General features: G+C 41.9%; 1 protein-coding gene across 1 annotated transcript in view; it reads left to right on the top strand.

Annotated features, from left to right (window-relative positions):
* TTC7A (tetratricopeptide repeat domain 7A) overlaps positions 1-18051 on the top strand; it is a 277635-nt gene that overhangs the window by 24280 nt on the left and 235304 nt on the right. The window contains exons 4-5 of the mRNA XM_018576308.1: positions 12499-12629; positions 13996-14108. Of these exons, the coding sequence (XP_018431810.1) occupies positions 12499-12629; positions 13996-14108 (244 nt within the window). The remainder of the gene's footprint in view (positions 1-12498; positions 12630-13995; positions 14109-18051) is intronic.

Here is an 18051-nt window from a genome sequence, read left to right as displayed (position 1 = left end):
TATATATATATATATATATATATATATATATATATAAGTTATTTTCAGTAATTTTCCTTTCCTGGGGCATCTGACGTTAGCACACTATTGGAGTGTGCTGTGCTGCCATGATACCCCAGAAAATTATATACATGTATATTAAAAGTAGAACAGTGGTAAGCCCTGCGTGCTTGGAAACTAACATTTCCAATAAAGAAGAGTTATATGAGCTTAGTCCTGTACCTCAGTAAGTCGTAGTTATCTCTAGTGGGGGTTATCTATGCTTAGTTTGAACTTCATAGGTTATTGACATGTTTACTTTGAAGTGGATCTTGCAGTACAAACCTGTAGAGGGGGTGCTGGGGGGTGATGTCATCATCCTTCCAGCGGGGTCATTTGAACAATGAGGATCCCAGCACAGTACAGGAGCATCTTTGCACAAGATTTGGGCTGGTCTTCATTCCTTGAGATTTCACTGAAAGAATCATGGGGTCACCCTCACCAAGGCGCAGTCTACAGAAGCCGCAATGTTAGTATATTTTTTTAACAGTGCAGTTTTTGTTGTGGGGATGGGGCCCCTGATCAAATAAGTTGGCCTTATTGTTATTCACAACAAGCATCTAGACCAGGGGTAGGCAAACTCCGGCCCTCCAGCTGTGGTGTAACTACAAATACCTTGATGAATTTCAAGACTCTGAAAGCCACAGGCATGATGGGATTTAAAGTTTTATCACAGCTGGATGGTTAGAGTTTGCCTACCCTTGCTCTAGACCATATACTGTATATTTACGCTACCGGTGCCTATCAAATGGTGGGCAAACGTGCAAGTTGAGTCTCATCACCATAAACCAACATACTCAGATTACCAGCACATGTATGTTTATTCCTATGTGGGATAGAGGGGGCAGACACAGACAAGAAATGATTCCAAGTATCAGTTGAAGGGGGTCAGCTAATATGCAAAGTTACTAGCAAATTCTTAGCAAATTATCTGACCTCCTAACATTTTCACTTTGCATATTATTGACATGATCAAGTGCCTAGACCTTCAGGCTGGGTTCACACCTGGGCGTTTTTCAGTGCTGATTGAAGCGCTGAAAAACGCTCAGCAAGTGAAATCCCATTAATCCCTATGGGCATGGTTCCCACCTGGGCGTATTTCAGCCCGTGGAAACGTGCCCTACGCCCAAACAAGTACAGGAGCTTCTTTTTTCCGTATCCATTGGTATTCCCCAGTGTGGCTCGGGGTTAACAAAGCGGTAACCCCGAGCCACACTCGGTAATACAGCGTAGGACTTACCTTGTCCGCGATCCCCGCTGTGTCCTCTGACCGCTGCTGACTTCCGGGCTCCGTCCCTTGTGAGCGTCCGCGTCGCATGGGGCGGCACCGGCGGGAAGTTTGAAAGTTTAAAAAAAAAAAACGAAAAAAAAGATGGAGAAAATAAAGGAAAAAAAAAATCATACCGCGGGGAGGTATAAAAACGAGCGTCGAACGCGCGTTTCACTGAACGAAAAAAACGCGCTAAAAAACGTGCCTATGGTATGCCCAGGTGTGAACCCAGCCTCAGTTTATTTACTCGTTATTGATCTAGGCAGCGAGACTGTTAATATTTAACATAACAAGAAAAAAGAAACCAGAAATACATTCTTATGTACGGACTGTTTTCATTTTTATTTTTAAGTAGCCAATTTTCATTCTTTCCTACTGTGTGAAAAGCTTGAAATAATCAAAAGTTAAAAAAAAAAAAAAAAACAGGACAAAGAAAACTATTTTTGCCTATTTATTTTTATTACAATCACAATTATGTATGGTGTAATAAAAAATTAGCATAAAAATAAATACCAGCCTATGAAGACCTGATAGACATATCACAGCCAGAGTGGAGGTGGAGAGAGGCGAGCCGTCACTGCCACAGGACCAAAGATCAGGTGAGTATTTTATTTTACTTTATTTTTTTTTTGTCCATAGACCAAAACAAGCAGTTAACGCTTGCAGTGCGGAGGTAGCCCAACTGCAAGGGTTAACTTTTCAAAGTCCTGGAGTTCCCCTTTAAACTAAACCCTTTACCTAAAACTATCTAAAGTAGGGGTTATCGGATCTACTGATAATTGGGACCAATATTAACATATTTTCTAATTATTGGTATTGGTCAAAGTGACCTTTATTACCAATAATAAACACTATGCAAATTTCAGCTGCTTCTTGAAGAACTTGCACAGTGGGTGTCGCTCTCTGGTCGGCATCCCGTGCTATTTGTTGTTTGTTTGTTTTTCCCTTACTTTGACGGCAGCCATTGGCTGCTGTCAACATACAAAAAAAAAACAGATAGCAGGGAAGCTAATGCTCCTCGGTTACCTGATGTTTTTTTTTCTTTGTATTCTGACAGTGCCCGCTGTCAGAACACAAAAAAAAACAGGGAATCGGACGATATTAGGCGACCTCCTGCTGTTTGCAACCAGCTGCTGGATGGAAACAGAATATCGGCCTGAAATGTGGCCAATAATTGTATAGGTATCTGTACCGAGAGATCCACATCGGTCGAGCCCTAATCCAAAGCCTATTTACTACACCTCCCCCCCATGCAAAACTGCTAACCAAACTTTAAAAAAATAAACATAGAGGAAATAATTGTTAGTTACCCTAGGCCTAGCCCTCTACTATGCTCACTCAGCCTCACTATAGGATCCATAGAAAGCTAAGGATCTCAAACCTTACGAGAACTCCTTTACAGTGCGCCTAGATGAAGTGACAAGAAGCCAGGGGTCTAAGGGTAAGTATTTTGTACTTTTTTTCTGCTAAGTTTGTTTTTTTAAGGTTTTTATTTGTTATTTTGCATGGGGAGAGTAGGAGGGCTAATAGATAGGGGTTAGATACTTTTAGATGAAAGGTCCAATTTGCTTGCACTGCCAATGCTCGTATGTTATTTAACCTTTGTTCTTAGGAAAAAGTGCCCCAGTTTTGCACAAAACTCTGAGAAGCTTAGCACTTTTCTTACCTTACACTATACAGCTATCCTGTTCTGAGTGTTATGATTGAATGGAATGTGATTCTCTAAAGAATATCGCTATAATCTTCCTCCCTGTCTACTGCTCTCCACTCTCTGCAGCATGCACACCTAGAGACTTCAGCTGATCTCATCCAATGGTATGTAAGAAGGCCAGCAACTGCATGTTAATGCATGTCTCATCAAAGCACTAGTTGGCTTGTTGCATGAAATTGGTTTTATATGATACTAAAATAGGTGAGGACTCAACACAAGTTATAATTGTAATGTGAAAAACTTGTCCCTACTGGCAACAGATAGACTTAAGCCTATAAAATAATACTGCCATAGTAATGTGCCAATTAGTAAGACTAACTTTAGTTGGCACCAGAGTGGCACGTCAAGTCTGCCTTCTGCAGTGTACAGTAACATTTCTAGCTGCATGAACGCACTCCAGTGCCCTCCACAATGCAGTGTGATTCAGAAGGTTGTGGTATGCCCCCCTTTACATGATGACGTGCACTGGGCGCAGTCATAAACTGAGATTTCGAAATGAATCCAGTGGCTGTTAAGGATTCTAAAGCTCAACTATATAAATACTGCCATAGGACACAGTGCAGATAACATCATAGCTTTACTTTTAGTATTAACCTTTACTGTCTATACATGAATGTTCTTTAATTGTTGTTTGTACATACTGTTTAAGTCCATTCATATTTCTTCATATGTATCAGTGTGTGTATGTGTGTGCTTTTGTCAGTAGATGTTGCACTCATCTTTCAAAAATCGCCGTAACAAATGCATGATGTATCATGATTCAGTAGGTCATGTTTTCGGTTCTGTTTGTACTGCTTTAAAGTAAATGATGTTTCCACTTCCACTAACCTGTGTTTAACTCAGGCAGCTAATGCCCTCTTCTCCAGCAGCACCTTCTTACCTTTCCTTTACTCCCTAGTTACTCAGCTTATCTGACTGCAGGAAAGTAAGCTTTGTGGAAGTTCCTAGTTTTTCTAGCCGGAGCTGAGGACTCACTCCCAGCCAGTCACCAAATACAAGCTCTCTCACATAAGAAGAAGAGAAGTAATGTACATGCTACTCCATGCCTGAAAGTAACAGGTATAATATTCTTGGTGGCTAAAGAGTGTAGCAGAGACACAACGGAAAAGTGAGTATATGCTGCTGGGGGAGTATTAAAGCATACATACAGTAATCGACCATAACATTATGGCAATCTACTTAATATTGTGTAGGTCCCCCTTCTGCCTCTAAAACAGCCCTGACCCGTCGAGGCATGGACTCCGCTAGACCTCTAATAGTATGCTGCGGTATCTGGCACCAAGCCATCAGTAGCAGATCCTTTAAGTCCTGTAAGTTGCGAGGTGGCACCTCCATGGATTGGACTTGTTTTTCCAGCACATCCCCCAGTTGATTGATTGGATAGAGATCTTGAGAATTTGAAGGCCAAGTCAACACCTCAAACTCATTGTTGTGTTCCTCAAACCATTCGTGAACCAATTTTGCAGTGTGGCAGGGCACATTATCCAGCTGAAAGAGGCCTCTGCCATCAGGCAATAGAGTTTCCATGAAGGGGTGTACTTAGTCAGCAACAATGTTTAGGTAGGTGGTACATGTGAAAGTAACATCCACATGAATGGCAGGACCCAAGGTTTCCCAGCAGAACATTGGTCAAAGCATCACACTGCCTCCACTGGCTTGCCTTCTTAGTGCATACCCACACGCACCAGGCCATCCACATGTTGTAAAAGAAAACATCATTCCAGTTCAGATGCTCATGTGCCCATTGTAGGTGCGGTTGGCAGTGGACACTGGTCATATCTGTAAAAAATAAGTCAAGGCAACTGAACTTGCTGTATTTTTTTTGAAGACGTTTCACTGGTCATCCAACCAGCTTTCTCAATTCAGAATGACTTGTAAATTTCTTTTATATGGGAATAAATATGGTGAATGTTGCTCCAATCCACTGGTCAGCATGGGCACCATGACTGTCTGTGGCTACGTGGCCTCATGCGTAACAAACTGTGTCTGATGCACTGTGTGTTCACAAACCAATCTATCGGATACAGTAGCTCTTCTATTGGATTGGAGTATACTGGCCAGCCTTGTAAAAAAAATTGTTTTAAACTCTCAGACTTGTTTTCAATAATGAATCCAGATCAAGCAAATATACATTGCCCATCAGAGTATTTCTTTACATTTTTTCCCAAACAGTCATCATGTTTTCGAACAGTTGGCTTCAGATGGACTTCCCTGAACTTCCTGTCAAGTACAAGATCACAAGGGACAGACCAGCTGTCCGTCTACTAGCTTGGAGAAAGGAGGAAGGTGGAGAGAGTTGTAGGGAACTGGGGAATGGATTGCGTTGCTGTGTCTGTGTGCACACACAGTTTACTATCACACACAAGGGTGACTGCATAGGTCCCTGCAAGGGAAAGGAGCTACCCTAAAACAGGAAAACAGGGCCAGTACCCAGGGGACCAGTGATTCCAGAAGAAGCTAAAACATTTACACATCAAGGAGCAGCATCCATTGTAAGTGATTTAATCATCATTTAAAATTAAAAACCTTTTAAAAGCTTAAAAACCTTTTCACTTTAATATTGCTTTAACCCTGTGTAAGACAGACAGTCATGCATATCTTGGTAATAAAAATCTGCCAGCAAAGTACAGAAAGGGTTAATCATGCCAAAACAGAAAAAAAAGAGTCTGAGGCGCAACTGCCCTTGGGGTTGGACAGGTGAGAATAGGGGGGAGTTTCATGGGCTAGGGCATGCAGGGTTAATGCTGCCCGAGAAACAATTGCGTTCATATTTTTCCCTCTGCGATGTATTAGGTATCAGGGGTGGAGGGAGAAATGAAAAACAAAAAAGGTGCACATGAAATGGAGGCAAGTTGAGCGGTGTGTGGTGCGTATATCTTCAGTTGTTGTGCGTAGGGTCTTCAGTTGCAGAGTCGAGGTGCGATTCTGTCGGGTGCCTGTGTGTGTGGGACGTGCTGCTGGGCTGCTTGAGCCAAGACTACCACAAGCGTCCTATCTATTTTTGGACCACCTCGACCGCCGTCGTTCGGCGGCGCCTGCGCACTTCATCACCCATTCAACCTCGTACAGAGAGCCACTGCCCGCACCGCAAGCTCTCTCTCCCTCTCCAACATAGGACGCGATCGGCGCCCTCCACCCACCAGCGAACCAGACCTCTTCAAACACAGGACTTGATCGACGTCCTCCATCCGCCAACAGACCAGACTCTCCAGCTCCGCCGGCATCAGCGTGAAGGACGGACCCACACCAGAGCCACCACAACTCAGCCCAGCAGTTCAGCAGCACGTCCCACACACACAGGCACCCAACGGAATCGCACCTCGACTCTGCAACTGAAGACCCTACACCCAGTCCCAGAGGAGACCGCCGGACATTGCCTCCAACAGGAATCCCGTCGTCGATGACTACACTTTCCCAAGAACCTCACGGTGGGTTGATATACGCACCACACACCGCTCAACTTGCCTCCATTTCATGTGCACCTTTTTTGTTTTTCATTTCTCCCTCCACCCCTAATACTTAATACATTGCGGAGGGAAAAATATGAACGCAATTGTTTCTCGGGCAGCATTAACCCTGCATGCCCTAGCCCATGAAACTCCCCCCTATTCTCACCTGTCCAACCCCAAGGGCAGTTGCGCCTCAGACTCTTTTTCTGTTTTGCACCCATACCAATTGGACACCCCGGTCCATATTGAACTGAAGCCGCACGCCACCCCCACCTCAATACCATCCTCCCCCACACAGCCCCCACTTAACCAAACTAATACCGGAAAAGTTCTGAACAACACAGAACCACCCATCCCCCACCCCCCAGGAGAGCGCTGTCACACAGGACTTGAATCCTTAATTTTTCTATGTTAATCATGGCAAACCTACTTCCACAGCCCCCTCATAAACAATACATAGCAAGGGAAAACTAAGTAGAATTTTTAAGTCATAGAGCCTTTAGACATTTTGAAAAGGTAAGCAGCAATTTAAATATGTTTTTTTACATTATGCTATGTGAATGGGAACATGTAAAAAAAGGAAGTAGGTGTTATCCAAATCTGACTGGAAAAGTGGAAATACACTTTAAGCATCTCCTGAGACAAGAAGAAGATGCATTTTCTTATTATCTGTGAAAACAATTTTTACGGGCATTCGTTATGTCTATATGCCGTTCTTTAATCAAATCTGGCAGGACTAGAGTTCTTACATGGATAGTCCTGGCCTTCACCACTCCTTGCTTCTATAACCCTTTGGATGTTCAAGTAAACTGTCCAGTGTTAACTACTCTTGGTGTGGTTATGAAACTTTTGGTACTATTAGGCTTAAATGCATTTTGCTAATGATGGTTTCCTTTAGACCAGTGGTTCTCAACCTGTGTAGCCCCATCCCACCTCAAGCTGACACTCAGCACCGGGCAGCATATTTTGAATGGCTGCTCGGCGCGAAAACTGATAATGCTGCGCTAGGGGAAGGCTGAGGAGTCTCTCACCATGAAAAGTGGAAGTCACGTGGTGACCCACTGAACATGGGGTCGCGACCCACTTTTGGGCCACGACCCACCAGTTGAGAACCAAGGCTTTAGATTGTGCTTGCTTTACTCGATGTGTACAGTCAATACCACTGTTTGCCTCCTACTTGGAGTTAATAGCTGTTTATGCTGTTTTCAGTTCCATCCATTAATCCCATTAGATATTATATTTTTTTGTATTATTTTAATTAATTTCTGTAAACATATGTTAACAAAAGTAAATATATATTTCAACTATTGTACTACTGATTAAATGCCCTGTGCTTCTCAAAAAATATTCTCAAATACAGTGCGTTTATAGAATCAAATAGCTCTATTGATTAAACTGACAAATCTTTGAAAAGCAAAACTTGCTCTTGTTCTGAAGGGGCGGCTAAGAGGCACTTGGTAACGAGACGAGTGGATTCGCTGATTAGTTCCATATTGTTTATTATCTCATAATCTCTCCAAGTTCCTCTCCATATTCCCTCCTAATCTCTTGTTTTTGTTGATCTGATTCCAGAGGATGTTTTGCAAGTCATTTACTGCATGTACTGTTACATCCATTTATATCTTTTTCTGGGGCCTATTTACTAAATTTAGCATATGGTACTGTTTTAGTTCATGTTTTTTTTTGTTTTGCATTAAAACTGTACAGTTTCTAATCTTTCCCCACTAAATCAAAATGTAATAAAAAACAATCTGCCTTACATACACTTTAATATTTACCACTGCTGATTTTCACTGTATTGAAAACGTACAACTGCCTAAAGAAACTTCAGAATCCAACAATTCCAGCAGTGCTGGATTCCTTGTCCTCAACTGAATTTGTGTGGCTCCATCCACTGACCCCTATGCCCATAGTGATGCATACTTTTCTTGGAGATAATGCTACTCTAAACTCATTTTGGTTCTGGCCACATGTGTGAAGGTCCAAACTGATCCAACCATTCAACTGGAATCACATGACCTACTATCTTGACCTTTTAAAACTTGACTAGTACTGAAGGGAGCGAGGAGTAGCAGGGTTAATATTTCAGCCCTTATGTTGATGTTCTAATGTTAATTTTCTAGCCCAGTATGGCTTGTTACATATCTTCATGTGAACATTTAAGTATAGGTTCTCTTTCAGTGTTAACCAGTCTGTTCCCTGGCCCAGCAGTATGCAACCACTGGTGGCATCTATTCTGCCCATGTTCTGCTTTATTCAAGACACTTAACTTTCTCATGTCTCTCGAGATATATCGGCTGGAAAGGAATAATAATACCTGAGGCAGTAGCACTTAGATACCTTCACTTGTTTACCTTCTGTACATCAGTAGCTGAGATGTATGTTATTGTCATACAGTATATTATATACATGTATATATGTATAATCTCTCTCTCTATTTTTTAAAGAGAGGACTTTGGAAATATTTTGCACCTGTTGTGCTTTTGTACCCAGTTTCTTCAATACACTTTAAAGAAGATTACAGCAAAGCATGAGAGAGAGAGAGAGAGAGAGAGAGAGAGAGAGAGAGAGATTACACTTTAATATTTACCACTGCTGATTTTCACTGTATTGAAAACGTACAACTGCCTAAAGAAACTTCAGAATCCAACAATTCCAGCAGTGCTGGATTCCTTGTCCTCAACTGAATTTGTGTGGCTCCATCCACTGACCCCTATGCCCATAGTGATGCATACTTTTCTTGGAGATAATGCTACTCTAAACTCATTTTGGTTCTGGCCACATGTGTGAAGGTCCAAACTGATCCAACCATTCAACTGGAATCACATGACCTACTATCTTGACCTTTTAAAACTTGACTAGTACTGAAGGGAGCGAGGAGTAGCAGGGTTAATATTTCAGCCCTTATGTTGATGTTCTAATGTTAATTTTCTAGCCCAGTATGGCTTGTTACATATCTTCATGTGAACATTTAAGTATAGGTTCTCTTTCAGTGTTAACCAGTCTGTTCCCTGGCCCAGCAGTATGCAACCACTGGTGGCATCTATTCTGCCCATGTTCTGCTTTATTCAAGACACTTAACTTTCTCATGTCTCTCGAGATATATCGGCTGGAAAGGAATAATAATACCTGAGGCAGTAGCACTTAGATACCTTCACTTGTTTACCTTCTGTACATCAGTAGCTGAGATGTATGTTATTGTCATACAGTATATTATATACATGTATATATGTATAATCTCTCTCTCTATTTTTTAAAGAGAGGACTTTGGAAATATTTTGCACCTGTTGTGCTTTTGTACCCAGTTTCTTCAATACACTTTAAAGAAGATTACAGCAAAACGTGAGAGAGAGAGAGAGAGAGAGAGAGAGAGAGAGAGAGAGAAAAGTCAGTCCTTTGTCCACTAGTCCCCATGCCACCCACAGAGTCAGGGATGCCTATTCTCCAAACTGTATACTCATTTCAGTAGGCAGAGTTTGTACTCCTCCTGCAGTCAATGTCTTTGTCAGGTCAGAGGTTGACTCGGGGCCTGTCCTCTCCCTCTCTGATTAGTTGTAGCTCTATTTAATTAGCTGTGAATATGCATACATGAGATCCAGGTAGTAGTAATTTTGGTGTGCTATATGACATCCATGGAACTGCTTAGGCAGCAGAATGCTTGTTGATATGATCTCCAATTATGGAAAAAGTTTTCATGTAGTTGCATATACCCGGAGACAGATGTCTTTAGAGGTTAGCACTGTAAGGCTGTGCACACACCTTACAACCATCGCAAGACTTTTGTATTGCGAAGGTTTTAAGGTACTTAAAAAAACGTACGATCTGCCTATGTTGCATAGGCAGATCGTACTTGCGATGATCGCAAGCCACGCCCCCTGAGGGGCGGGCTTTCGGTGACCGCAATGTCGAACCTTTAAGGTCCCCACACACCTTACGATAATCATACGATAATCGCGGGAAATCCCGCGATCGTACGATTATCGTAAGGTGTGTGGAAGCCGTGCAACCTCTACTACTGTAAGGTCGCACGACTTTTAACTTACGGACATGTTCGAAAACCCGCCGAGCATTGTACGATGTTCGGCAGGTTTGTGGCATGTCAGTACGATAAAAGCCGCATGTCAGTACGATAAAAGCGCACACTGCCCGTTCGGCATTGCGGTCATCGGAAGCCCGCCCCTCAGGGGGCGTGGCTTGCGATCATCGCAAGTACGATCTGCCTATGCAACATAGGCAGATCGTACGTTTTTTTAAGTACCTTACAACCATCGCAAGACTAAAGTCTAAAGTCTTGCGATGGTTGTAAGGTGTGTGCCCAGCCTTAGTAAGATTTAAAAAAAAAGTTTAGATTTTTTGGTTTAATTTGTTAGTGCCCTTGTCTTGATTCATGCAGCTCAATCATTGACTCATAGGGTTGGACCTGAAAGGTCCCTTTACGTCTTATTTCATTTTTGTAAAGATAATGATCTGCAAAAGTTTCTTCTTATGTTATATGTTGTATGTTTTAAAAAAAATAATATAAATAAAGAATTTATAAAAACAAAAAGATTAAAAAGTAAATATTACAAAAGAGAAATCCCCTTTAGAAAGAATTACTATTAAAATTCTGATTCTTTTGGAAAGTTAATATTTCTGAATACAACTATTTTTAGGAAAATGATTTAATTTGCTGTGTGAAAGAAATTACCTCTTCCAGCCATATTTTATGAAATACTTGTTTTCCAGTTGCTTTGAATTAGGCAAATCTCCAAACTCTTCCACCAGCCATTGTGTGTGTGTTTATTCTCGTCTTCCTCCTGAAGAGCCACATGAACCAGGTCTATGTATAACAATGCCCTGAACAAATATAAACCTAAAATTCTTGTTATTAATAGGAAGTGCCCCAGAACAAAAGCAGTTGTTTTATTTTTGCCAAATGCACATGTACAATGCATGGTATCTTAGCCCCAGGTCAGCAGCCTGTTCTAGATGTTAAAATAAGAACAATGGGCCCTCATTAATAAAAGTGTCTGAGAGCAAAGTGTATTTCTCATAGCAATTGACATCAGCGAAAGTTGATCCTTTTCTCTTTAAAAATGGTTATACCTGGAATGTGATTGGTTGGATTAGGAAGACTATATCCATTCAGATATTTAAGAAAGCTAAACATATCAGCCCGAATAAAAAACTAAAGCTGGCCATGCACTGGCCATTTTTTCCCATTTAGGCCTTGCGGTCCAATAGAAACACTTATTCCAGAAACAGAAACACACAATCTGTGCTAATAGCGTAGGTGGGGTAATATCCCGCTGGTCTACTAAATTCTGATAGCAGCGGATGTGTTGCTCTCCATATACCTGAACACTAATGGCTTCTGATTGACTGCAGTCACTGTTTGGCCACGAATTTTCAGACCAGCTCCTTCAATAACAGTCAATTAAAGAAGATATACAGTATAGAGGGTGAGCTGGTTTGGACATTTATTAAAGCCCTTCTTCGGGCAAACAAAAAAAGTACCCTTGCAGTGGGGCTAATCACACGCTGCAAGGGTTAAGTGCTTGTTTTTATCTAGGGCCTGGAGTAAAGAAGATTTACTTACCGGATCCCCGCTCCCCCAGCAGCTGGCACTCACCTCTTTTCAATAAATCCTAAGTGACCACAACGTCACCACGTAAAAATGCCCTTATCAACTAAAGTCCAGTAAGAAGGTGCATCATAAATGAATAAGATCACTGTGTAGCTACTGTTTTACAGGTTCCCCAGCATCTGATCAGTTATGGCATATGCAAATTTATGTTGGGCCAAGCTGAACCAATGTAAGTATGCAAAATAATGCATACCTGGAGTTCAGCTTTAACTTGCTTTACCTTTTCAACCAAGAACTGAGATATGAGTTTAACAGAAAGTTCCCAAATGTGCTGATTTGGAAACATTAATATAAACATAAATTTAAAATTAAAAGCAATTTCTATAGTTATTATTGAAAATGTCAAAATGATATCATCATGGTAAAAAATCTCCCTTGTTTTTTTCCTTTTGATGCTGTAAAGGCTTATCATTAGAGCGCTCTACAGCCACCATTGCATCCCGAGCTCGCCTTTCGGAGAGAGAAGAGGAAGCTATATCGTGTTTTGAGAAAGCCAGCTGGATTGCACGAGTCTATTTTCAAGAGCTGGAGAAGGTATGTAAAATATTTAACATCTAAAGGACATTTCAGGTGTTCTGTGTGCTGCATCTTGTTTCCTAATGAATCCTAATAGGTAATCCTAATATTATTTTTTAGTCATTAGTAACTATGGGCCTTTCAAAGGCTTCTCCATAGGAACTGTTTAGCATTGACTCACAGCTACCAAATGGCATTAAACCATGCAAATTACATTTGGAGAATAGAAGTCTCCAAAAACACTAAAGGTTGATTGCAACGTGCTGTTTGACTAGTACTACCCCATGCATTGTCGATTGTTTGGTCATAAGAAACTGGGAAATGAGTGAGTGTTGTCACCATAGGACAGGACATGTGATACAGGCAGGATCACCAGGTGAAAAGAAAAAACGCAGAATAAAGAAAACTAATGCCATCACCACATCTTAGATATGGTAGGCTGCAATGTTATTGTTGCTTTTGTTTTGTTGTACAGACAGACTTCCATTTCTGCAGTGGCTCCTATTACAAGCCTGGTTTCTATGAAGCCACACCACCATGCTCTCTCTTCTCCCTGGGACTACACTGATGCACTTACCTTCCCCACGTGCCTTTAATGGACAGTTCATCTGTGATTGCTCATGTGCATTAACATATCGCATGCAGTACATCATAGAGCATATAGCCCAGTCGTTGGAAATTGGGGAGATATTGTATGTACGCCCCCCGACTAGAAGTAAGAGAGAAGTGCTGCACTAGAAGAGATAGCATTGGAAAGTCAAGAAAGGTAGACTCAAAATTTACATAAGGATTGTTTGAAAACTTCAGTAATTATAGACAATATTACCAATGTCCAGATCCATAGCCTGGTATTTTTTCAAGAGTTTAATACTAATACTAAGTTGATTGTTTTGACATTTGCGAGACATATCTGATGTCACTAACTGTACTACAACAACTACAGCAGCAAGTCTGTAACTGGGTTAGGCCTAGTTGCTGCATTGCAAGCTGCCTTTAGCACTTACAGCAGCATACACTAAGCCTAAGCATTCCCAGGCATGCCCAACCTGTGCAAGTTCCACAAACGTTATGCAGCTAGCCCTGTGTGCATATGCACCTGGACATGCATGAGCTACACAAAAACATCATATAACAAAATGTGTACACTTAAAATGTGACAAGAAAATACAAAAATAAAATATTTAAAAAAAAATGGTATATGATAAGTTAAATTACAGTTACGTTTTATGATTAGCAGCCCAAAATCTATAAGATACACCCAGAAATGTTTAAAAAGCAAAATCTTTGTTGTCCAGTGTTGTTTGTGACACCTTAGCCTTGCATGTGTTTATTATCTGACATTGTACATGTACATTGCTCACCTCTCTTTCCTTTTCACCACTAGAGTGTAAGCAGCACAAGGAATTCTAAAGGCAGCTCATCCTGTCCCGACTTTGAGCTCAGTTACTTCCTGGAAGCGGCACTTCAGTGCGCTGCTGCCGCACATTTCAAGAGAGGGTGAGTGAAAAATGTACCAGTTTGGTAATGTTTTGAGAAGCTGGAACAACATAGAAATAGAAAGTATCTGCTCCAGGATCGCTGACCATCATTCAGGGCTTATGGCTGCATTTTCATCTGATTATGATTTTTGTTTTGTTTTTTAATCTTTATATTTTTCATAGTACAGTAGGGGGAGAGTAAACATGAATCTAATGCATACAATATAGAACCTAACAAGAAGCAACCTACACCTGTGCTCAAAAGTTTGCATATCCTTATAGAATTGGTAATATATGAACCATTTTTAAAGCAAACATGAGTTAGCAGGCAAAACACATTGCTTTTAATTCTTATGAGATTTATATCAACTGTAGGTCATAACAGAATGGCACAATCATAAAACAAAACATGGCAGCAAATAAAAATATCAAATGACTTCTTTCAAAAGTCTGCATGCCTTTAGTTCTTAATACTGTGTATTGCCCTCTTTAGCATCAATGACAGCGGGCAGTCTTTTGTAATAGTTGCCTATGAGGCCCCGAATTCTTGCAGGTGGTATAGCTGCCCATTCGTCTTGGCAAAATCCCTCTAGGTCATGCAAAGTCTTTGGTCGTCTTGCATGCACCGCACGTTTGAGATCTCCCCAGAGTGGCTCGATAATATTAGAATCAGGAGACTGTGATGGCCACTCCAGAACCTTCACCTTTTTCTGCTGTAACCACTGGAGGGTCAACTTGGCCTTGTGCTTAGGGTCATTGTCGTGCTGGAAAGTCCAAGAGAACATCAGTGAGCCATCACCGTGCTTCACAGTGGGGATGGTATTCTCGTCACTATAGGCCTTGTTGACCCCTCTTCAAACATAGCGCTCATGATTGTGACCATAAAATTCTATTTTGGTCTCGTCACTCCAAATTACAGTGTGCTGGAAGCTATGAGGCGTGTCAAGGTGTTGTCGGACATATTGTTTTTTGTGGCATTGGTGCAGTAACTGCTTCATTCTGGCAGCTCGACCATGCAGCCCATTTTTGTTGAAGTATCGTCATATTGTGCTCCTTGAAACAACCGCATCGTCTTTTTCCAGAGCAGCCTGTATTTCCCCTGAAGTTACCTGTGGGTTTTTCTTTGTATCCTGAACAATTCTTATGGTGGTTGTGGCTGCAATCTTTCTTGGTCTACCTGACCTTGGCTTGGTATCAAGAGATCCCCAGACTTTCTACTTCTTAATAAGTGATTAAACAGTACTGACTGGCATTTTCAAGACTTTGGGTATCTTTTTATATCCTTTTCAATCTTTATAAAGTTCCATTACCTTGTTACAACGTTTTTTTGACAGTTCTTTTCTGCTCCCTGTGGCTCAGTATCTAGCCTGCTCAGTGCATCCACGTGAGATTATATGCAAAAATGTATGGAAAAACTCTAATATCTACACTGAAATCACAATATTTCAGACAATATTTAAATTGTGTTCCTTTATGGGAATTCAATTTGGCGCCCCAATACTGCAAGGCAAGAGTCGTAACCATTAAGCGGCTGTGCTGCGATGTTGTCTTCAACCTTTATATCTATAAATCCATAAGTATTATTATTATTAGGTCTCATGTAGACCGGTGTACTTGTGAAATAGTGCTTCTTAACCGCATGCGTTTAAATAGAAAACCCAGAATTTGTGTTTGACCTGAAGATCAAACTCACCTCAATAGGACCTGCTGTGTCCAAACAAATGCAAAACAATGCTAAGCAGGTCAAATGTGGCCTGATCTGCCATCTACTGTACACTACTCCATTGAGGCCAATGGGAATTTATTAATCTGCCAATGATGTAGTGTACATATCAAACATGTCAAAACACACAAAAACAATTCCCATCTAGCCCTTATCATTATTATTATAATCAAACAAGCAAAAGTAGGGTTTGGAGGGTTTCTAGAGAGGTAACAAGGCAAAGACCATGTATATATATAAAACATATGTCAATAGTTTATTGTACACACAACTCATAGTTTACTAGTTTACTATGAGTTGTGTGTACAATAAACTATTGACATATGTTTTATATATATACATGGTCTTTGCCTTGTTACCTCTCTAGAAACCCTCCAAACCCTACTTTTGCTTGTTTGACTTAATTGAGGGGGGAGAGGTGTGGGCAGGGGACCCTCGCCTGAGGCAATCCACCAGTTTTGCTTTGATTATTATTATAATATTACTACTAAGGATACTACTATCGGTATTGGTGCCGATACCGAGTATTTGGGCAAGTACTCGTACTCGCCCAAATGCTCCGATACCTGAACTTCCGGTTAGAGGAAGACTTCCTGTGACCAGCACTGCCATACGGGAACATAGAGTCGGCTTCCCAAGCAATCAGGAAGCAAGGCTCCGAGTATTGACCCGGCTCCCTGATTGGCAGGGAAGCCGGCTCCATGCTGATTGGCTGGGAAGCCGGCTCCCTGTCCAATCAGCATCAAGCCGGCCGAACAGTCGACTCCTTGCTGATTGGCTGGGAAGCCGGCTTCCTGACCATCTAGCATCGAGCTGTCCGAACAGCTTCCTGATTGGCTGGGAAGCCGGGGTCGATGCTGATTTGCTGGGAAGCCGGTTTCCCAGCCAATCAGCAAGGACCTGGCTGGCCAATCACAATTGAGCCAGCCGAATAGCCGGCCAAACAGCTTCCTGATTGGCCGGGAAGCTGGCTCGATACTGATTGGCTTGGAAGCCGGTTTCCCGGCCAATCACAATCAGGCCGGCCAAACAACGAACAATGAAGCCAGCTTCAGGGGAAATCAGGAAGCAGGCGGCATGTCATTACCCGCTGCCCGGCTTCCTGATTGCCTGGGAAGCCGGCTCCATGCCAGTGGAAGCACCGGTACTCGGTATCGACGAGTACCGAAAGCAAAATATTGGTACTAGTACTCGACACCGAAAAAACAGTATCGGTGCATCCCTACTTACTACTGTACTGGATGTACGACATCGCACATGCTTTTCAAAAACTATTGCTGAACATGGATTTTGGGTCAGACTTTTGCAGTCAGAAGTGAAGGATTATGGGACTTTCAGGAATAATTTGCTAGAATCTTACCAGCACAGTGGAAGGTCTGTCACATCTATCCAAAGTGTGTAGCCTTTCCTTATTCTGCTCTTCTTACTCTGTAAATCATTTGCAGGAAATGAACAAATTAAACATTTTTAGAGCTGGGGAGGATACATGAGTCATGGTGTACTTAGAAGAGATTTTATGGCTTTTATACAAGTCAAATCCCTCTTTTTCTATTAACATGTTACAGAATGTAATAGATTCTCACAGCTGGAATAAAAAAATTAAAAGTCATTTCAGTTTGGTAAAAATTGACCTTTTAATAAAATTGATGCTTAACTTGAGTTAGTAGGGAACATGTCACTTTTAAGAAATAACAAACTTTCTTGAAATGAATTATTAAATTGTTACCTCATGTCACCTAAAGCTTAGACAGTCTCTAGATTACATAGTCAATGGACGCCTAATGTACTGTGGCTGTTTCATGTCATCGGAGCCTCAACTCAAGAATCTCAACATTTAGAGCTGTCACACAGTGGCGTAACCAGAGCAATGGGCACCCGGGGCAGAACAAAATTGTGCGCCCCCCCCCCACGGTGATATGTGGGGGTGTACAGGTATAATGAGAGTATGCTGGGACATGTTGTAATTGAACTAAAAGTCCTAGCATACTCTCATTGTCCCTATACACCCCCCCCATAGTGGAAGGTCCCAGGGGGGGAGCGGAAGGTCCCAGGAGGGGTGCGGATGGTCTCAGGAGGGGTAGCGGAATGTCCCGTGAGGGGTAGCAGAATGCCCCGGGAGGGGTGCGGAAGATCTCAGGAGGGGTACAGAGGGTGTCATGAGGGGTACAGAGGGTGTCATGAGGGGTGCGGAATGTCACAGGAGGGGTGCGGAAGGTCTCAGGAGGGGTGCGGAAGGTCT

Source organism: Nanorana parkeri, unplaced genomic scaffold (assembly GCF_000935625.1).
Source record: "Nanorana parkeri isolate BGI_ZX_2015 unplaced genomic scaffold, ASM93562v1 scaffold63, whole genome shotgun sequence".
In the NCBI taxonomy this organism is placed as follows: Eukaryota; Metazoa; Chordata; class Amphibia; order Anura; family Dicroglossidae; genus Nanorana; species Nanorana parkeri.
This window is presented reverse-complemented; position numbering and strand designations above follow the sequence as displayed.